This window comes from Cryptotermes secundus, unplaced genomic scaffold, assembly GCF_002891405.2.
Source record: "Cryptotermes secundus unplaced genomic scaffold, Csec_1.0 scaffold737, whole genome shotgun sequence".
NCBI classification, from domain to species: Eukaryota; Metazoa; Arthropoda; class Insecta; order Blattodea; family Kalotermitidae; genus Cryptotermes; species Cryptotermes secundus.
Genome location: NW_019727105.1, coordinates 1,964,641 through 1,988,399, shown reverse-complemented (window position 1 = coordinate 1,988,399; position 23,759 = coordinate 1,964,641). Strand labels below are relative to the sequence as shown.

The 23,759-nt window shown below is 41.6% G+C and overlaps 2 protein-coding genes across 3 annotated transcripts in view; one reads left to right on the top strand and one right to left on the bottom strand.

The window, feature by feature from the left end:
* The window catches only part of LOC111864475 (LHFPL tetraspan subfamily member 1 protein-like), a 262,829-nt gene that overhangs the window by 46,196 nt on the left and 192,874 nt on the right, over nucleotides 1–23,759 (bottom strand). The gene's annotated exons all lie outside the window — the stretch shown is intronic.
* On the top strand, nucleotides 1,535–5,737 carry LOC111864474 (neuropeptide CCHamide-2 receptor). Its single transcript, XM_023851738.2, has 2 exons — nucleotides 1,535–1,734; nucleotides 3,594–5,737. Exon 2 carries the CDS (start codon nucleotides 3,880–3,882, stop codon nucleotides 5,137–5,139), a length of 1,260 nt encoding a protein of 419 aa, XP_023707506.1. The 5' UTR covers nucleotides 1,535–1,734; nucleotides 3,594–3,879; the 3' UTR covers nucleotides 5,140–5,737.

Below are 23,759 nucleotides of genomic sequence, written 5' to 3'. Positions count from 1 at the left end.
TCTTTTCTTCAGAATCAATCAGATAAACGACGATATTGTGACACGTACGCAGAAAGAATGAATAGTTTAATCAAAGACGTCCGTTGCTAGACAATGGCTATGTAAACACGTTCCCGTGGAAACAGAGGCCGACGCAACAGTGGAGGGATTTTAGAGGATATGCATCAATAGAAGAGCTGACACAGTGGCCCCATGGCGGAGGCGTGGGTTGCGGAACAGTCCCAAATGTTGAAATTGTTGCGCAGCAACGCCTACTGAAGACACAGAAGGCTTAGAACTTGCTATAGTCAACTGTAAAGTGTGTGAAGTAGCGTATGGCTCTATTTGTAGTTACGATTTTAATTCCAACAAATCCAGTTACTAATACAATCCCTGTGTCAAGTTACTCAAACTTCCCCGACAAACGGCGGTCGCTTAGTCGGTATAATTCGGTTTCGGACTAAAATCACGGGAGTTATTTTTTTATCGAACCCGAAAGTTCACTGCCGTCGTCACAAGAGTCCTTCGTTAGTCCCTATCCTGAGACAGATTAATCCAGTACATACCACCCCATCCTATCTCTATAAGATCTATTTTAATATTATCAACCCATCTACGTCTAGGTCTTCATAGTGGTCTCTATCCTTATGGCTTTCCCATAAAAATCCTATATGCATTCGAGCTACATGCTCTGCAAATCTTATTCTCCTTGACTTGATCACTCTGATTACACTAGGTGAAAAGTTCAGGTCATGAAGTTCCATATACATATGCATATGATGCATATGTCATACCATATACAAAGACACACCACCGCCACAAATTCTCGGACTCAGATTAACCTTAAAATAGTTTAAGTAAAATCCATGCCTTGGTTTCTGAAGAGTGGCTTCTATTCAGAGACCTGTGTCTTAAGGAGATCCCTCCCAAGCTGACGACAACTGTTTCCCCCTTTCGTTGTTCGCTGCTTCCAAAGTGCGCGAAAACTTTCTGTAAGTAATTAGTGTGGCATGAAAGTGAATCACAAACATACAAGCAAGCAAGGACACTACTTTGACGAACTGCTACTGCTGTACTTGCTGTACTTGCCCATACGGGATACAGGAAAAGCCGGACTTCATTTTCACTTTTCCTATCTGCACGTATAAGAAAGTTATCCCTTAACAGGCCGTGGAGGCCCATAGGGTTGTGAGACGTCGAGGTTCCCACATTTTCTAGACAATCGGCTTACAGATGGCAGTGAGGTTGTCAGCCTGAAGCGCCAACCCAACCTTTACCCCCGGGAAGATTCCTGGCACTCATTTCTGTTAGAGGCTGAGTCGAACTCAGAGCCATATTGTGGCTGGAAGGATTAGATTAATAGAAAAATATAATCCCATGACCTCATCGAGAACTATCGACCTTCCGACTTGTGGCATTGTGCCTCAACCACCTACGCTACTTCGCGCCCAACTGCTTGTATATTAATTTAAATAACCTGTTGCAGTTCGTTATCGCAAACTCACATCCGTTTAACCGGCTTTCGAAATATAAACCTTTCAGTGTTTCACTGGAAAGCTACGAGGTCGAGCAAGTGGACGACGAAGTGCGAGATTTTGCCACTTCTATAGGTTTCCATGTCCAGAATTTGTGTACTGAATTCTACTGAGAGGTGATATTAGATACAATCCACAAGAACTCGAAGGAGTAGCATTACGTTAAAACTGAATTTCCAGTGTTAAGGGCCGTGGCAGTTTCCAGTGGGGCCGTATTCCTGTAAGTAGAATAAATAAATGAAAATGCTCACAGGTCATATTTTAACAGTGAAAGTTATTACCTAAGCATTGCCCATTGTCTGTAGTTAAGACCATGTCAATAATGTTTCACAATTTTCAGTGAATGCATCCTGTTGTGTATCATATATTATTTATTAATGGAAACCGTCATAACACAACAAACAATAATATGTTAAGTAGCTGTAGTTGTACTCTGTCTCTTGATCATATCGGACATTTACACAACGGAGTAGGCCGTCAAATAGTGTAGTATCAAATATTAAATAACAACATATAATATAACAACGGGCCTCCTAACACCACATCAGCCATTGTGTATATAATATGTCTGTATAAGCATTACATATATTACGATTACAACTGCCAACTTCCAAATACCATCACATATACAACTTTTAACTATACTTTTGTCTGTGTAACCGGTTATTTAAGACTTAAACTTTTACTGTAATTTATATTTATATTCACTCATATCATTTTATGCTACTGTTTTAGTACTGTATCCTATATTTGGCATGCAACTCAATTACGAAAAGTTTAATGTATTTGCCTGATGATGGCCTTTTGAAGGCCGAAACATGTAGCAAAAGTATCTCCTAGAGCTACTTACACATATTGATTGTCGTGTTATGACGGTTTTCAGTAAGAAATAATATTTCAGAAGCTGGTTCCACCTCCATCTATAAATAAAAACTAGGAGAAATGCCCATTCAGTGAAACCTACTAACAAAGCTAGTCCTTGTAAACATAATCACAATCTTAGTTCATTTTCTTTTAAGCACAATAAATATTTTATATATGACTACTTATTGGGACTTTTTTAGTTATGTAAACTTTTTCCCTGAGCAGTGTCCAACTGTCGCTAGCAGGGACGATTTTTACACTGGATTTACCTCCGTCTTCTGGTAGAAAGGAAAAAAGGACGGGGAAGCATTGCCATCTCCGTTGGCTCCTCTACACCAAGCTAGTCCCTGCAGAGATAGTATAAACTCCATACAATGGGCTATATCCAGGAAACCTGTGTGGAGGCGGGGGACGAATACCTTCACCGTAGCTCTGCGAGTCGTAGGGGGAACCAAGTGCCTGGGGTTATAACTGGGGTACCCTGTTCCTGGGGGATACAAATAAGCGGACTTGGCCCTCCAGGTTGGGGGAGTCTCGAATCTGAGGCAGCAAAATATGGTCATGAGCCCCGCGAGACTCGGACCTTAAAATGACTACGCTGGCGATGACCACTAACAACTGTAAACCACAGGTCCATCCTGTCATCAGACAGTATGTTGTGTAAGAACAATAACCGAAAGTGTTAAGTTGAAAAAAAAAATCTGGTCGTGGGTGGGTCTCTAGTGGAGGTAAACCCCCAGTCATAAAGCAACTCTGACAATATCCAAGAAACATGTTACGACATTAATAATAGATTACTGCCACAAATTGTTACAATTAAATACTTTAGTGACCGATATGCGAGGTTTACAAGACGGTGTAATTTCAATTCCAGATAATGACACCACATAGTTTCGTAGGCGGTTACCAAAGTTTCGGAGGAACCTGCTGTCTCCATCTTCGGGTAGAATAAATGACTTTCTTCTGAAATGTTGCCAAACCCCCTACACGACTACACGGAGTCACTCCCAAGAAGACAATAATAGGAAGTATTTTACTGTTGCCTAATAAAAAAATGTAAACGATGACATATTTCTTTACTATTTAATTGCTTAACTAAGCATTATACAATAGGACAATCCTCTGTCCTCTTTCTGACACATAGCTTAAGCATTACAGGCATTCTCATAAGGTAAAGTGACATAAAACATCTTATGTAGATCGCATGTTCAACAGGTGATTCTACAGAGCCTGAGGTACCGGGTATCTACTCACAACACAGATAACTTCCGGTGCCAAGAACTAAGTGCCATGGATGTGCAGAGGTTCAATGTGACTTACGGACTTGAAGCACACAGCCTCGAACAGATTACAAAACAAATCTCATGTGTAAGTAGGAAGAGCCCCTGAACTCACCGTACAACTAACTTGAGCCTCACGATTCGGACAATACACGTGAATCAGAGTTCGATACGCGACTCTTCGTTAGCTGTTACCTAGCAACAGCATTCAAATACAGGGGATGAACGTAAATATGAAAAAAGTTACAGAAAACATTCCAATTGTTGCACTGGTTTTATTGCTTCCTCCGCACTTATCACATGCACGCCATGTGGCGTGTTCAAGCTTCGTACCACTTAAGGAAGAAAGCGACGATGGTGCAGTGAATTTTGGCTTGAAACTTGTAAATCTTAGTGTGGAAGTACTGACATCTGTTGATACGGTTAACGTAGCCCTCGTTCAGAACAATATTAGTTCAGCGTCGAGATCTCAGTGGATACAGAAGTTGTTTCCAAACTGGAAAGCTTTTTACATCAAACACAAAATTTCGGAACAAGATTTCAACGTGTCAGAAGAAGAAAAATTTTACGCTTTAAAAATGTATGTGAACCCAACTATATTTGTCATCATTATGACCGTCGGTCTGACACAGAACGGAACACTTATCCTAATCTTCCTGCGTCACAGAGAGATACGAACCACGGCCAATACCATGATCTGCAACCTCGCAGTATCTGACATTTTGAACCTCAGCATCTCCGCACCTCTCTTCTGCATGTTCCACTACCCTCACAACGCTCCTGGTGACGTCATACCCTGTCGGTTGTACACCGCGGGACGTCACTTCCTGCTGTGTGTTAGCGCCTTGTCTGTGCTTGCCCTCAGCGTCCAACGCTACTGCATCACGGATCCGAAATTTCTGTACTCTCACAGGAAGAGCTGGTCGCCGACCACATCGCCGATGCTGTACGTCTTCGCAGTGTGGCTGCTGGCATTTCTAATCGCACTGCCCATGTTTCTCTTGCAAGGTGTGTACGGCTACCTGTGCTCCTCGAACACAGAGGAGTCTCCAACCAGGATTCTCTTCCTTCTATATTCCCTCATGTTCTGCGTTCTACTTCCGAGTCTGATGTTCTTCCTCAGCATGCTGACGGCTCGGCGCCTGCGCAAGAGTGCTGTCATCATGCCGTGCGCTCTACGTCACACGACACAAGAGCGTGCGCGAGTAAGGAGCGCGAGGATTGTGACCATCCTGGCCCTGGTCTTCTTGCTGACCTACTTCCCCCTCTGGCTGTGGGCCGCAGTGGTGTACTGGACCGACCCCGACAGGCAAAGTGCTCCAGTGCTGATCTCCGAATACGTCACCAAGTATTTGCTTTTTGCTAACGGGTGCCTGAACCCCACTGCCTTGTGTATAGCTAGCGGGACGTTCAGGAAGTTATTCAAACGCTACCTGTGCTGTTCGGCTGAGCCAGTGGAGAACAGACAAAGTGATATGTAAATTTCTTAAGTAACGCACACTCACATGATGAAGTGAATCAGGACGCGAGTGAAGAATGCCGACTGACTTGTCTACCGTACTTCCATTCTACTGAAGATGAATATACAACAAGGTGTAAACCACGCAGATTGAGATGTTACCTTACGGCAGTGGTTCTCAACCTTTGTGAGACCGCGGCCCGGTAAAATTGATGCCAGGATCCCGGTACCGGGACGCGGACCGGCGGTTAAGAAACACTGCCTCACGGTATGTTGATTCTTGCAGCATGGATTTGCCAGGAGTCCAGTGGCAAAGAGATAAACCCAATGGTGGAGTGTGGCTATACTGTTTGCTCTGACGCCAGAATTTTGACGTGTCTTATGCTGTATTAGGATTGTAAATGGTAGAAAACGCCATTGGTTTTAGGTACGGTATAGGTTTTGTACAAACGTCACGGTACAGTTATGAATCATGCTGTGGACCCATATTTCTATGCATTCAAATTTTTACCCGAACCGAATATGGTGAACAGGAAATGTGGATTTGTTTCTGGACGTCGTGTAGATAACTTACTTACTTACTTACTTACTTACTTACTCATTCATGGAACTGAGCCCTTCTGGAGGAGCTGCCAATTCTGCAGTTACTCAAGAACTTCCCAGCACTTTATGGAACCTGAAGGTTCATTACCGTGTTCACAAGAGCACTCCACCGGTCCCTGTCCTGAGCCAGATCAATCCAATCCATACCATCCCATCCTATCTCTCTAAGATCCATTCTAATATTGTCCACCCACCTACGCCTTGGTCTTCCCAGTGGTCTCTTTCCTTCTGCCTTTCCCACCAATATCCTATACGCATTCCTCGTCTACCCATCCGTGCAACATGACCTGCCCACCTCATCCTCCTTGACTTGATCATTCTAATTATATGTACCTGGAGAAGAGTACAAATTATGAAACTCCTCATTATGCAGTTTTCTCCAACCTCCTGTCACTTCATCTCTCTTCGGTCCAATTATTCTCCTCAACACCCTGTTCTCAGACACCCTCAGTCTATGTTCCTCCCTTAATGTCAGTGACAAAGTTTCACACCCATACAGAACCACAGGCAAAATTATGGTTTTGTATAGTTTAATTTTTATGTTTTTGGACAGTAGACGAGAAGACAAAAGGTTCTGGACTGACTGGTAGCAAGCATTACCCGAGTTCAATCTCCTCTTAACTTCCTCCTGAACCAGGTTTCGATCTGTTATCGTTGTTCCCAAATATCTTAATTGTGCAACATTTTCAAAACATCTGTTTCCTATCTTTCTATCATGATTTTGCCCTGCATTTTGGTGACGAGACAGCAAGATATACTTAGTTTTCTCTGTGTTTACTTCTAGACCAACCTCTTTACTTGCGTCAATTAAAGTTTTTGTTTTTCTTTGTGGTATCTACATTATCACCCAATAGATTCACATCATCGGCGTAGACCAACAGCTGATGTGTCCCGTTTAATTTCAGTCACACCTGGTTTCCCTGGACCTTTCTAATGGCATATTCTAAGGCAAAGTTGAAAAGGAGTGGCGATAAGGCATCTCCTTGTTTTAGACCATTCTGGATAGGAAACTTATCAGACAAATGTTTACCTATACGGACTTTACTATAAGTTTCGTTTAAACACGTTTTAATCAACCTAACTGGTTCCATGGGAATCCCAAACTCTATCAGAATATTGTACAATACTTCCCTCCTAACTGAATCGTAGGCTTTCTTGAAGTCTATGAATAGCTGATGTACTGTCTCATCGTACTCCCATTTTTTCTCCAATATATGACGAATGCAAAAGATCTGATCTGTAGTTGATCTGTTTCGTAGAAACCCACATTGATGATCCCCAATAATTTCATCTACGTGTATATATCGACCTAACCTTGAGAGAAGAATATTGGATAAAATTTTGTATGAAGTTGATAGCAGTGATATCCCTCGATAATTACTACAGTCTTTATCGCCCTTCTTGTGAACTGGTACAATAATAGACTCCTTCCACTGATCAGGCAATTTTTCCTTATACCAAATGGAATTAGATTGTGAATCTTAGAATGTAATATTTCCCCTCCTGCTTGAATAATTTCTACCGGAATTTGATCACTACCTGGCGATTTATACCGTATCAATTTTGCAATAGCACTTTCAACCTCAAGAAACCAATTAATCTCGACGAGTGATTGTAGAAATGATTACATACGAAACATAAATAATTTCATATAAAACTCTGAAAACACTTCCACGCTTCCTGTAATTTAAATCATTAATATCAAGGCATATATATGCTAATATTTATGTATCAGAAGCTTGGAAATACATCTGAAAGTTGTGTGCCAAATTTTTAATGGTGAATAATTCCAATGTTCAGCAGTTCTTTCTCACTGATGCTCCCGTCTACTTTCTTTTCCGAAAGCACAACAAACATACCCTGTCCGATACGGAGCTGAAGAATATAAAACTGATGTTCTGTAGCTGTAGTTCCTAGGGCGTTAGGCTTCACACTTAATTAAAAAGGACAACCATTTTATAAAATATTTGTCGGCTTACATTATAGCACCGTATAAAGTAAAGTAAAGTGAAGTAAAGCTATCCTTGTACCAGGCCGTGAAGGCCCATAGGGTTGTGAGACGTTGAGGTTCCCACATTATCTAGCCAATCGGCTCATAGATGGCGGTAAGGTTCTCAACCTTATGCGCCGGCCGCCTTTTACCTCCAAGAATATTCCTGGTACTCATTTCTGTTAGAGGGTGAGTCAACCCAAAGGCCATACTGTGACTGGAAGGATTAGGTCAATTGAAAAAATTCACCTCTTCGGGATTAGGTCCCGCGACCTTCCGGCTTGAAGCATAGTGCCTCAACCAACTACGCTACCTCGTGCCCCCCTCATGGTATAAAGTAGACGGAAATATGATGGCGCTTCCGTGGACGCAAGAGGATGATTAGCGGTCTCGCAAGTGTCGAAGAGACTAGTTAATTTCCTTGTGTCCGTAGTTAGCGGGCATAAATGTCCCTGAGAAGATTCCCCCATTCATTCTGAAAGGACGAGAGCAGACATCACCTTTTGACGAAGCAAGAATAGCTCATAGTGGCGCCTCATTTCAAAAGGGACCGAATAACCTTAGCGGCATCCAGATATCACGACGCCATATGTATACAGGTTGGGGGGAGGTGGATATGTTTCGTTGTTTCGTAACGATAAAATCTGCAGGACTTTCCGGAAAACACTTTACGTATAATATGCAGGATGGTTCAGGGTGCAAACTACAACCAAAGCCCTATGCGTGCCTTCAGCGTGATGTCTCTCCTTAACACTTCACAGTGCAAAAACTATTTCAACTAGAAGTGCACAGAGATGTGCTATATTTCGGGAAATTTTATACAAGTGGCAGCTTCAGTTTTTTTAAAAATAATTAAGCATTACGCCATAATACACAAAGAGGGGACAGTAGTGTAGTTCCTCGAATTCATAATCGAGGGATAAGATCGAGCTGAGTTCTCGGCATTACGCCCCGACCGCTCTTGGCCCCCAAGAAAAGAGCCTCCAGGTACGCATTGAGTAGGAGGCAGGGTTGGACCTTGAGCTGGTCTGGACACTGTGAATAAGAGAAAATTCTCTGCCCCTGCTGGGAATCAAACCCAGATATCCCAGAGTGCAGCCTGTACCCCACCCACTATACTGAACTGTCAAAGCTCCTGAGATCGCTCTGTACTACGCCTTGTGCGGACGACACATAATGTCAGCACTTCACTGAAGCAGAAAATCGATATGAAGTAATTTTATATTAAGATACAATCCGATCATTGAAAAACAAGTGAAGTGATCGGCTTATGGGAACATGAACTGCTTTGGTTATTAAGTTCTGAAAGGAATATTCCATAATCTGGGGCGAGCTGTAGAAGTAACCTGGTCCAACTTCAGTCGTTTAAGACGTGCAGATATTTTGGAAATAACTGTACTGCAGTTTCAGGTGTGATGGCCATGCATCTTAAACCAGCTTTCTCTTTGAAGAAACACGCTGTAGTTTCAGCGGTACTGTAGAAGAAATGTGATCCAGCTGTAACTTCTAAAGCTACCCACATCTTTTGGAAATAGCTATAGGACTACTGCGGTTTCAACTACAACGTGCAAGAATATTACTTCTATTAGTAGTTTTAAATGCGAAACAAATCATTATTAAATCGTGATACTATATTTTTCGTTTGAATATACGACCATCTTAAACCAGTTATGTTTTTCACAGATACATGAATAACTACAATGAGCTTCCATCAGCAACAAACATGCATCACATATCTCTCGTAAGGTAAAGTTATCCCTGTAACAGGGAGTGAAGGCCCAAACGGTTGTGAGAGGTTGAGGCTCCCATATCTTCTAGACAACTGGCTCATAGATGGCGGTAAGGTTGTCAGCCTTACGTGCCGGCCGCCTTTTAACCCCCTGCAAGATTCTCACATATCACTCATAGATTTTAAAATTGTGCAAGTCATTTTGGAAAAGAAACGGTAGACACATAAGAACACTAATTTTATGATCTTCAAAACGAGCTTGGGCTGCGTTTCTCTATGATAGACGATAAGGCCGGAGTCACTATTCTCGAATTTGAGTGTGTGTGTGTGTGTGTGTGTGAGAGAGAGAACCGTACAACATAGAGACGGACAGATACGGGAAAAGAGAACTGGTATACAAGTACCAAAAACGTGGAGATGGAGGAAAGACTTTATGAGAAGTAAAACGAATTAATTGGTTCTTTCAAAAGCAGATTATTATGTGCGTTGGCAATACGTGTATACTGGAGGGGAGATGGAATAAATTTGTCGGCAGGTTCGGGAATGGAAGAAAAGAGAGGTATATCAGCTATGAGTTTAAATCGACAACGTTCGAGGCCACTGTTTTATTTAAGACAATTAAGAGCAGCAGTTGGCTGTATATACGAAACTTTTCACATTTAATTTCAATAACTGTTTCTACCGTGCGGAAATTGTCATTCAATTACTTTCTGTGCGTAGCGTATCTAGTACTTTATTCAAAGAAGTTTTTTCCAGAAGTTTAATTAAAGAAAACTATATTTTAGTACATAAATTCACAAATAAGCTACGATGTAAACATGACTGAGTATTTATTCGTCACCAAGCATTTCTATTGCCACAGATCTGCATAAAAAAGAGCCTTTTCTGTGGTCGAAAATATTTCATGGAACTTGAACCTGCAAATTCCTCACTATACGCGTACATGACAATAATAAGAACATTCGAAATAGAGGGACAGCTTAACATTGAGCAATATCAAAGAATAAAACTAATCAACGCCTACTCTTCTTCAAAATGACTTTAATTAATATAGGAGTAAAATACAGATTTTATCCTATTCATATTTAAAAGTTACACTGACCCAAAACAAACATAGGAGGCATAACAGAAAGGATTGTGTCCAATATATTTCCAAGACATTGTAATTAGCAAAATCGCAAACGAAAGGACGATTTCGGTAATGAAGGCGAGTAATTACTAATGAGCTTGTTACCAGTTCATTAGCCCAAGGATCCATGTTGCCAGTGTGACAGCGCTCTGTTCATAACAGGAAGTATTGTAACAAGTTGCCATGGTAATAGCATCTGCGTTCCCCTGCAGTGTCACCAAATTAAGGAAAGAAAGATTATTCTTACTGATAACAGTACTGAACTTGGGGACCTGCATGTGTTCCCCACAAGATACCTGAACGGGTAATGTGCAATAATGGTTTGAACGCATCTTACACAAAACTAGATTGTAAAAGTAAAAAATGGCTTTTAAGTGGGACATTTCGCACATTTTCTAGACAATCGGCTCACAGATGGCGGTGAGATTGTCAGCCTTACGCGCCGACCGCCCTTCAACCCCAGGAAGATTCCTGGTACTCATTTCTGTTAGAGGCTGAGTCGACCCCAGGGCCACAGTGTGCCTGGAAGGATTAGGTAAATTTAAAAATAAATCCACTTCATCGGGACTAGAACCCGCGACCTTCCGGCCTGTAGCATAGTGCCTCAACCGACTTGATGTTGAAAATGTGAGAAAGGAAAGTAATATTCTGTAATTCCGAAGGCGCTTTATTCTAGACAAATCAAATAATTAGGAATCTTAAGAACTTTTCCTTTGTAATAAATGAACATCATGTCCACAGGAAACTATTCACTCTTAGGTTAGCTGATATTTATTCAAACTGATGAGAAGTAAAAGATATACGCCTATACTGAATGGCTAACAATTAGTAATTAAGGCTTCGCTCTTCACTACCTTATATGTGGGCCTGCAAAATTCTTTAACAGACCTCATACCCTTCGAAGTCTTACTATAACACAGATTTAAAGAAAGAAAGAAATTCAATTTTAAGAAGTCTAAACTCTTGCTTCATGCTGGTTTGTTACTTAGCTTACTCTTTGACCCGGAAGATGGGGCGATACGCTCCTCCAAATCTTCGGCAGACTTTCACCGGACTACGCGGCGATATACCCCAGAAAATATAAAGCTTCAAGACGTTCTTTTATTTTTGTTTCTTTCATTGTAATCTTCAGGCGAAATAACCTAAGAATTTGTTTACGTGCACACCGAACTCTCACGATCGAGAATAAGAAACTTCTGCAATCTTTGGGTGTGTTCGGGAGGCCACTGTTAGTGTCTGAATTCTGAAATGTATGAACAGGGAACAGGGGCACAAGGCAGCGTAGTGGTTGTGGGGCTATGCTACAAGCCGGAAGGTAGCGGGTTCAAATCCCGATGAAGTCATTGGATTTCTTTCAATTGATCTAATCTTTCCAGCCGCACTATGGCCCTGGGGTTCACTCAGTCTCTAACAGAAATGAGTATGAGGAATTAATTAAATAATTTTCCTGGGGAGTAAAGTGCGGCCGGAGCGTAAGGCTGACAATCTTACCGCCATATTTGAGCTGATTATCTAGATAATGTGGGACCCTCAACGTCTCACAACCCTAATGGCCTTCACGGCCTGGTACAGGGATAGCTTTACTTTTTATGAACAGGGAACCGTTAGCTTAAATGTCTCGCAAAGCATAAGGCTTACTGAAAGTCTGTACGGGACATAAAAAGTGTTCAAATTTGATCTGCATCGAAACATGTGTCTCTCTTAAATATATTGAACTACATGCCATATATGGGTAAAAACGCATGTAAATCTTCTTGTAAAATTCTCGTTGTTTTCGTCTGACTTTAACCAAAATTTGAACTTCTCGAAAAAATACTTAAACCTGCCAATATCGAGAACATCACAAAAATCTATCCAGCTGCCCTCGAGTTGTCTTCATAGTACAGACGTAAAGACGGCCGGACAGAGCTGTTCAAACGTGCCTAGAACAGAGTATTCGCGTATTTTTACGCTTTTAAACACACTGGACTTAAAATATGTGTTCATAGAACCTAACATACTAATGGAACCCTCCTGCTTTTACCTCCAACGTAAATACCATCAACACAACTATTTAATATTCGATTATGTTTTATTTTCCGCAAATAAAACCTATTGAAAATAAAACGTTTGTACTGAGGGCATCATACGTATTTCTATTTGTGATAACACAAAAGGGACAAAAGGGGAAAACAATACTCGTGCTTTACCACTAAATGAAAATAGAACTTCAGGTAGAACGAGTGAAGTTTGAAGTATGAACTTATTCTATAAATTTGTTATACAGTGAAGTTATAGCTACATACAGGATAACATACTCAGATTGCGCAATCGGAAATAACAACGTATTCTTCTGACATTCCTCTCGTATTTATCCTCGAAAATGTGAAAACACTGAGCTGAAGGCCAGAAAAACGGAAGATTTTTTCTTGTTTGGAAATAAAAGCCTTACAAGCTGAGCTATAGGCCTAGTGTGTCCTGAACACCGCATGCGTCACTAGCACATTAAGTATACGGAGCCATTATCCGCATCTGCCATGAAAGGCTAACGTCTAACCGAAAGAGTAATGGCACAAAAAAACAATTATTATTACTTATATAAAGGCTTTATCTAAGGTTCAGTACCACATAACACAGGCGGATAGAGATAGTTATGGTGAAGCTCCAAGCATTGTTAACAATGACAGTAAATGTTGAGTTGAATATATGCTTAACCTTCTTACACCAGAGAGAGGAAACTGCAGTGAACCTTTGAGGTAGTCTAAGACATAGACAAGGTGAAAAGAGAATTCCCAACGCCCCAGATCAGGAATCAAATCTCTGTAATGAGGTAGGTAGACCAGTTAACAGTTAAGCGCGAGCGGTAATATGATCAAGTTGCGTTCAGTAAGTTCAAATCTCGGTTGGAACTGCCGTGATATTTCGTAGTTCTTGTCAGTTCTAGTTAACTCAGGCAACCCCTTCCTCCTTTCCGCTTTATTGTACACTACCGACCTCTAATCAGACTCGAAGTCAAATAAGCTCTTCTGGTGATATATCACAGATAAATATATCACAGATAACTTAGGAAGAAACCAGCCTGCGATCCAGTGGCTCATATTGCTTAGAGGTGTAAGTGGAAATTTTGCCCTCACACGCACTGTGGGTTCTGCGCCACTCAATTCTTTTGTCGTGGTGTCCCAATAAATCTACCTCTTCCTGCGACAGCTACCTCCTCCCAAACAGCGGTTCAGAATCTATATCTCCGAAAGTAATCGAGCACGATCGAGATGACGGAAGTGGCACTCGACGCTGCCAACCAATCGCCTCGATATTCCCCCATATTGTACACAGAAAATCCTATGCACAATTTTCAAGCGAAAGCCACTGTGTGCTGAAGTCGCCTGCAACAAACACTGTGATATTAACTTGGTTATTGAATTCGAAAATTAGAACTGAATAAGAAATCTTTATCTGAGGTCATATAAGGGAGCCTTTCAGGTGACTTGGCGTAGATGTGAGGATAGCGGCAGAATGAAATAGCAAGTAAAGAGGGAGTCAGGACAGATACAAATGGGAGCAACTTTCCTGAACAAGATGAGGAACCTTCTGACTCCAGGAAGACAGAGAAGTCCACGACAAGCTGAGCGACTATCACCTTCACAACGAATGTCCTATATGACGGAGTTAATTAAGAATCATAGAGTGTCAAATAGTGAGGTGAGTGGGGGGAAGGATGGGCGTAGGAGGGACGAGTGAGTGGGTGGATGAAAAGCTTGATGGATTGATCTGTGCATGGAGAGAGGGGGAGGACCGAGTTGTTGATTCGTGAGAGGACAGATGGAAATGGATTCGTATGGGGTATGTATGAGTATATGTTGGCCAAAAGTATAAGCTGTCCACTAAAACTATGAGTGTCAATATTTCTCTGAAATATTATTATAATTATAAATGACCGCGCCATAACTCAAGCTGTTAGTCGCTGGCTTCCCACCGCGGCGGCCCGGGTTCAATCCTGGGTCTGGGCAAGTGGAATTTGTGGTGGATAAAGTGGCTCTGGGGCAGGTTTTCTCCAAGTACTTCGGTTTCCACTGCCAATCTTCATTCCATCAATTGCTCAATCATCATAATCACCGGGGGCAGACTACAATAGGCCAATCAGTGGCCGCCGTGGCGAGTGGACCCAGTTGGACTCCACCTCCCACTAAGCAAATTAAAAGAAATTATAATTACAAAAATAAAACCCATCTTTCTTTAAATTTTAATGGATAATGACATTAAATACGGTATAATTTTTTGGCCTTTAATTAAAATAATCTTTACCTTATTTCCGTTCATATCAGTATAAATTTATCTTGCTCTGATGTTTCGACACCGAGGTACCATCATCAGACATTATATGAGGTACGTATAAGCGTAAATATGGAAGAAAATTAACAATAAACATGTTTCAGCACTGAAATATTAAAAAGCATGCCCCATCAGTATTTTAAAATGCAGAGCAGTTAAATGAATAATCGATGTCTAAAAATTACAATATTAAAATATAAAATTTATATCAGTTTTTTAATACAGTATGCTGACGTGTCTATTCTTTCAAATGTTTAAATACTGAATCACCTTAAATGTTAATTCACGTCCACATTTTCACTTCTACACATACACCACTGGCTGAGGAGACAGAATGAGCTCATACCTGTCAAACAATAATGTTTATACATCGAATACAGGTAACACTTTTCTACATAAAAGAACGACAAAACCAAATCATTTATACGAAACATAAATCTTAATATGTGTTCATATGACATTTATTATATGCTGAAACATATAAGATATATTTGATGTAGAGAAACTGATGGAAGTGAATATAGACTACCCCGTAATCAAGACACACCGATTGGCTGCAATTGACATTCATGCTGTAATTGTCTAATGAAGGCGCCTAGGCGCCGAAAGACGTTACCAGAGCCAAGCACAACTTATGTTGATGCGGCCGAACACAAGGAAAAAGACTATACAGGACCTGTAGTTCTCTTAGCGGTTGTTATGAAGAAGTCTTATCTTCTGGAATATAACGCTGTGTAGTGCGTTGAAAGTCAAGTGACCTTTCGGAGGAAAATTTCGCCTCCATCTTCGGGGTTGAAAAATGTGTCAAGCAAGAAACCAGCATGAAGCAGGTAGCAAATAGAGCTCTTCAACACTGAGAATTGAGGTATGTTCCTCCGAAATTTCGGTTGTGTTTCGATGGACTACATGGCGTTATATATCAGCCGATAGAACTCTTCGAGGAAAAGGACTGTCTCTAATGGATGTTTCCGATTACTTTCGACGCTGTATCACATAAACAATCAATGCGATTGATAAATGATGATTGTAGCCATGGCCTGATTCAACTTATTATCTCTGGCATAAATGAAGCAAGCCACTGAAAAGCTTGCCGAATTTCAGATCGGGTATTTCTTAAGTACGACATGTGTTCCCGCATTCTGTGATATATACGTCTATCGTCAGTTGAACAGCAACGGTAACACTACACCTCGCTAAAGTGGCATTTCAAGTGTTCCTCTGAAGAACTGGAATAAGCATAGCGCATTTTCAAATTAAGTGGCTTCCTGCATTTTCTTTCAGTTGTGTACGTCTGGACCTATGCTAACAAACCCATTCGGTCAGGGTTCCAACGACTATGACCTGCGTATCTTATTTGGAACCACAGCAAATAGACGTCAACACGGTACTAGACGTCCTCAAATTGCGGATTTACGCCTCAGCGTTTGGATATGAAGGGTAGCTGCGAACTTACTGGACAGGCAATAGCAGACGGCCCTCGAGGAGCGGGTCCAGTTTGGATGTTGGGTGGAACACTAACAAACTCTGACCGGAAAGAAAGACCAGCTTCTTACAAAATATTACAAAGCGGGGATGGAGGTTAGAGAAGTAAGCTTTGTGATGTCAAAAATCTGTCACGAGTGCAACAATCCAATCCATAACCCGTTATTATTAGTCACGAAACCCCGCACACGTGACAATATCTTAAAAAAATATAAATGATGTGTGTTGTATGCATGTGAGTCGCAGTGGCTGACTCCTGTGACCACAGTCTCGGTTAAACAATGGCCACTTCTCAACCAGCTGAGTGACTATTACTCTCTCAAGGACAGCTCTGCTCCATGGAGTCCTTTAGTTATTGTCAACAGATTAAATTTTAAATTCTTAATAACAATTAAGATCAGAAGTTTCCTGGGTATAACGTAAATATGGAACAAAGTACACGCCAATGTGGTGCACTGAGTGTACGTTCTTAATGTTATCTGTCCCCATCTGTGAGGCAGACATACAGAAGGATGTGTCTGCTTAAGCTTGGCAGCAACTTGCGAGAATATTTCTTGACCCGTGCAGTTGACAGGTGCAGAGGCGTTCGGCCTGGAGGCAACTTCCTTCACCCAGCAACCCTCTCGTGCCTCACTCCCCGCCCCTTATAAATCACCACACCCCTCTAATCGTCGCCTGTCCACTCTTACAGGGAGTCCCACTGCAGACGACTATGGGTACATAACAGAGGTCGCCAATTCGCTTCTTCATTACCTCTGTCGACGGTAGAGTTCAGTCACTACAGTAATGACACTATAGGTTAGACGACCAAGGAATCAGTGTTCGATTCCCGGCAGGGGGAAGAAAATTTTATCTAGTAACGAGACTAAGAAAATCTCCATCCGCAACATGAGAACGCGCTATGCCGTGGTGACAAGGGACCAGTGCTGTCTAAAAAACTAAAAATTAGAATATACAAAATTATAATTTTACCTGTGGTTCTGTAGGGGTGTGAAATTATTCTCTGGCATTAAGGAAGGAATATAATCTGAGGGCGTTTGAGAAGGGTGCTGAGGAGAATATTTGGATCGAAGACAGATGAAGTGACAGGAGGTTGGAAAAAAACTGCATAATGAGCTTCATAACTTGTACTCGAGGAGGATGAGATGGGCAGGGCATGTAGCACGAACGGAAAGAAAATGAATGCATATAGGATATTGGTGGGAAAGCCAGAAGAAAAGAGGTCACTAGGAAGACCAAGACGTAGGTGAATGGATAAGATTAAAATGGCTCTTAGAGAGACAGGATGGAAGGGGGTATAGACTGGAATAGGGGCCATTGAAGGGCTCTTGTGAACACTGTAATGAACCTTCGGGAAGTCTAGAGTAGCTGCACAACTAGCATGAAGTTCTTCATGTTAGTTTACCCCAGTCCTTACACACAAATCCTCAGTCATTAGCTTACCACACCGCAGAGAATTCCGTACGCGTCCTTAAAAATTCGTTATTCGTGCAGCTGACAAACCGTGATTAAACAAACTAGGAAAGTATAAAACAAGTTATTTGGTTGGTTGGAAGTGGCTGCAGATCAGCCTTCCGTTGATGAATACATTTTATACCGACTGTTGGCAGCACTGATGCCTCGGTGGAAACCTTTCTTAAAGTGGCACTAGCACACAGAGCACTGATATAGCATGAAGCAGTCACCCTCGCAAAGCGCCTTCATCGCTTACTGATATTAATGGTGTCGAGCTAACTGAACCGGTCAACGCAATCAGACAGTGGATGGACCTACTGTTTCCTGGATACCAGATGCAGTAGTTACACCGTCATAACACGGTATCAGGCAGCACCATACTGAATTTGTTGCTGTTGTCACCTTTCCATAGTGACTTTGAATTATTTTTATGCCTGCACAGAACTGGGACCACGAAATTCAATACGTTGTTTGTTTTCATTTTTGTTACACATCTGATTTAGTTATGCAGTTCTAATTATCACTCATGAAAAGCTGGGGCCACACAAGCGCATAAAATGAGTCCGTCGTAACGAACGTTGTGACGTCTGTTGTAGAAATAAACAAGAGAGGCGAATGCTACGCTTTCTTCTGGCTCCATTACAGACAAAAAACTACGCATCGCATTCTACAACTGTGTGGTGTCCTCAGCAACGTCCGTCATAAAGTATGTTCGTTGCAACGGACGTACTTTGTGCGCTCGTGTGGCCCCAGCCTTAGTGTAGTTCTGAGAACTGCTGATCCGTCTAGCTGTCCTCCTATACCTGGCATTATATGATTAATTGTTCTTTTTGTGTTCCTGGCCGGCAGGACGAGTTGTACGAGCTAAACAACATGGCATTATCTCCGGCTGCGAGTTAGGCCAGCAAACATGAAGCCTTTTCTTCAGAACTTCACCGAGGCCCTTTATATCGTCATCTTTGTAACTGCTTCATTCGAAAATTTCATGAAATCGGAAACCACTATTTAGAAACTTTCTGTACTTTTTCAATAATTAATGAATGATTCTAGGCACATTTAGGCTACAGAAGTCATTTGGTCTTCGTTGCTTCAGAAACCTATTAGTACTTAGATACTTAAAGTATCTGGCTGTTTCATGCATTCTTTCTTTGTATTTTTTTTCCTTGGCACTATAGCCCCAGTGAGCCTACGCCTTCCTCCATGAACTTCACCGTTCACTTCGGTTTTTCTAGATCTTAAACATTCGGTAGGATTCCTTGGACGGGCGATCAGCTCGTCGTAAGGCCTCTACCTATACACAAACACAGAAAAACGCACACACACAAACTAAACATCCATGCTCTGAGTGAGATCCGAACCCACGATCCCGGTTTCCAAGCGAGCGAAGACAGTACATGCCTTAGACCGCTCGGCTACGGTGACTGGCCTTTCTTTGTATTAGATTGTGTGAATTAGCAGTAACCTTAGTTGTTAAAATTCAGTACTCGACTTTCATATAGTTTTCCTTACAGCGAAATTCATTAGCTATTATTTAGAAAGTTTATTAAACTGAGAGTTTGGATTCACACGAGCCACTCCCGTTGATTCCTCTACAGTAAGACTCTTCCTATAACAAACAAAGTTTTCCGTCTAGTCACGAAGACAGATACAGATATGGTCTTACGTGCAATGAAGCAGTGTAGTCGCATTGTTTACGAATCCCACGTTTTATAAGGTAAGGTTAGACACCATCTATCTGGCAACGATATAAGAGAGTGGATTAAGCAGGGCATTTTCAGTATGGATATTGCAGTAGCGACAGTCCTGAGTACTTCTAGATGTAAAAAGGGTTTGAGTGGTTTTCTCAGGAAATATCCCTTTATAGGGGAGGTAGAGAAGCCCTATCCAAATCCATGTAGAACTTAGATGGTTATTCCCCTATACCGCGTGAATGTGGCGCCGCAAAGTAGTTTACTTTCCTTCTAAAGCAGAACTCGTCTTTCGAAAGCCCTGTCAATTCTCAAGAGTAGCTGTCCCTAGCGTTCCCAATTCAATTGCAAGGTGTAGAGAACAACATTCTTTGCCTGCCTGTGGAGGCCACTGCTCCTTTAGCTGCTATATCATACTTCTGACACCCACTTTTCTTCCTTGCCCATCATCTCCCGTATACCTACATGTCGCCGCAATATTAAATTCACATGATACATCGTCAGTAAGGAAACGGGGGTTCCAACGCATGGCTGCACAACATCCACATGGGCTGTGTGCAATTTTGATCAAATTCATGTTATCGGGTTGTGGATAGTTCTGGTCTTTCCGGTTTAAATTCAAATTCGAATACGATTTTACAGAACTTATAGGGAAACACTGTATTCGATCCGGAGTAAACTCAATGCCTTTCAAACACCCAAGGGAGACAGAACTAACTACTGTCACCCGAGCTTCAATACAGGTTGCACGACGCACTGGTGTGTGGGCCGGCTGTTCTAACATGCAACGAAATTATGGTGAAATGACCACGATTTACAAATATGGGAAGTATATTCCAAATGGTTCTGACGATGGTGTACAGCACTCAGAATTACTGGAGCTTTGGTCTCTGTCCATCGTCCGGTATTTTAAAAACTAGAAGACACAGCTTTTCGGAAACTGTATCCGTCCTCAGGTGAGGGAGAGACACCTACTCTGTTGGGGTAGCTCTTTCTAAAGGACCAAACTTTATGCAACTTGGTATGTGTATCATGGCATCTGAGTCCATCTCAACAGCGTACTTCATAAATCCATTCCCTCACTCTGTGTGTCTGTATGTGTACCCCCTATCGCTGCTAGGCAACGGCCATGTAAAACGTTTCCATGGAAACAAAATAATTGCTGTAGGCGTCGCTTTCTATGCGGTCCGTGTGGTATCAAGAGCGGGTAGGCGATTAGAACTTCTTATTTTCATTTTGGTCACACACTAGCGGAATTAAAGGATCCAGAACGCCTTCTACACAGAAGCACCCGTCTCGCCCAGGATTACAGGAAGGTGAAGATGATTGTAACGTCCCGCACAGAAGATCTAAATGTTAAAGCATGAGCCAAACACGGCCTGTGAGGGTGCGGGGGGGGGTGTTGTACCATGCAATCATGGCGGTTTTTTGTTCTTTTTAATTTTTCGTAGGTGAATGGAAAAATGCCTGCACTGAATCCGAGAAATGACAACCCAAACTTTCTGCACAAAAGGGCATATCTCCAGAGAATTTCATATTGCAATTATTCTGACTGGTCTTGTCCCGAAAGGCAGTTCGCAAATTGTACTGGTATCAGTCCAAGGTCATAGAGAAACGTTTTCCAAATGCATCTCTGTTACATTGCTCTTTAGCCTTGACATGCGTTTATCGGCCATATAAATGCAACAATAAATGACCAAAAGCAGTTTACCAATTACGAATTTTAAGTATGTGCAGTTTTATATTTGTATTCATTTTTTTCAAAACCATTATTTGGTTTCACGTATCCGTGATTTCTACCTTGTCCATAGGCGGGGCTGGATACAGACCCGAATGAATCTTAAACCAAACATTTAGCTTCCAGAAATGTTACTGCGGTGCACCTTTTTGCGTTGTTTTTTTCATGCTGCATATCTGCGAGTATAATTTTATGCAATGCAAATGGTGGCCTCACAAAAAGAAAATGACAGATGTCATTGCAAGGCATAAGCCGACCTTTGTTCATGCATCGTATATAATGGAAAACTTTGCATAAAAACAAGGGCTCCCTTTCAACTGTCTCCTAACACTGTCGTCTGATTCTGTTTCAGTTATTTGTAACAATGTCAACCGATAAGTACGTTTCACTTCCAGGACCTATCCTGGAACTAATTTCCACTTAAAAGCCGATATTTCAGATATATCTTAACCATCTTTTATTCTTAACAAACGAATGGCGAGACTACATATGCGTTTGGGACAAGTGCAGCCACTCATTATAGACCTTCGGATACTGCCCACCACCAACCAAAGAGTAGGAATCTCATGTAGAACTGACATAATATAAAAGATGTATAACAAATGGAGTAGTTCATAAGCATAAATTTAGTTACAAACTCCGTTACTTTAGTCCGCAGGCGAACTATAACGACCGAGCGACCGCCACTGGTCGGCGAAGATAGTGCCAACTTCAGTGGATAGAGGGTGTCGCGTGGTCAGCGCAACGAATCCCCACGGTTGTTAATTTCGGTTTTCTAGACAGGAGATGCTACATTTCCTTTCAAGTAGCTCCTCAATTATCCTCATGAGGCTGAGTGGACCCCGTTCCAGACCCACTACTTCTCAGAAAATCTGGTAACAATGGGAATCGAACCCAGGACATCTGGTGGATCTGTAGCCAGAAATTCTGGCCACTAGACCACAGAGGCGATCCATAAATTTAGTTATGGACATTATTTCTAAAAAAAATAACAAACAAGATATCATATGAAGAAAATGTAGGTTACGTGACAAAATACTCAAATCCTGAGCTAGAATTTCGGTCCGAAATGTGTTCTATCGCTATTCTATACTTACCGAATGCGTGGGATATGTATAAAGCATCAGGGAAACAAGCAATACTTCAAAGGTTTTGTTCAAGAACACCAGCGAAAGTCCTCCCTTGTCGGACATATGCGCAGAAACAATAATATTAAAATCCAACTTCCAGAGCTCGGTTCTGAGGATGTGATCAGAATTTTATTGATTCAGCACTTTATTCCTTTACATGAACTCCACCAAATATTATTAAGGGATCAATTCGACACGGATGAGATGGACAGGCGTGTAGCACACATGGACTTCTAGTCATAAAATCTGAAGGGAAGATACAGCTTTGAAGACCTAGGAGTANTTCGGTTTCCCCTGCCAATCTTCATTCCACCAACTGCTCCACAATCACCCTCACCTATCATCTAGGGCTGGTGCAATAGACCAGAAGTGGCCGTAGTACAAGGGACTTAATCCCACCCCACTAGCAATAAAAAAGATAATATTGAAGAAATAGGGTACGCAAGTGTGAGCTGGATTAATCTGGCTCAGAATTGGATCTAATAACATATTAACCTGGAAACCTTCGGATCCCATAAAGAGAGGCGAAATTCTTGCCTGTCAGATTGACTATTAGCATTTTAAGAATGGCTCTGCTCCAGCTAGTTATCGTAAAGCCAGAATCTATAATACGTTTATTACGAATTTCCATTAATATTTTGCACCCTTCTATGTCTGCTGAACTGCTCTCTCGGGTTGCTACTGACCGGATATATTTGTCATCGCTGTTCTCTCGACCTGCCGCTGCTTGAATATATTTGACGGTATTGTTCCCTCAAGCCGCTACTGACTGGACGTTTGTCGATACTGCTCTCTCAATCCGCCACTGGCTGAATGTTTGTCGGCACTGCTCTCTCGAGCCGCCACTGACTGGATATATCTGTGGACTTCGTTTGCTCAGTTCCGGTTCACACGTTTTCTGTCTACTTACATTAGCATTAATGCGCAGGTAAATAATAAGTGTGGAGCCAGAGGAAACAGCCAGCGCTACACTTTGAAACGGTACTTCAGAAGGCTATTCAACTCATCTTAACGAAACTGAATTCACTATAAGACAGCAAACATAGCAATGCCATTGAAACGAGAGAAACAGTTGAACGTCTCTTACATTTTACCACGGATACTAAGAACTTCGCACTACCTGAAACGGAAAGAGACAATTATAGTAAGTTACACTCATGTTAACTTTATACTGCACATTACAACTGCTAACTGTCGGAGTTGGCAAACTTCATTTCACTTTCTATCTAACATTCGTGTTTGTGAAGTTAAGGTTTGGGTAGATATAACTTGCTAATATCACTGATTCCTATGCCTTGTACAAAATTATGACAAAGAAAACCTACACCATATGTTAAAATATCCGCTATTTCCCAAGAGTTTATACCTCTGCAGTTGCAGAATTTTTGTT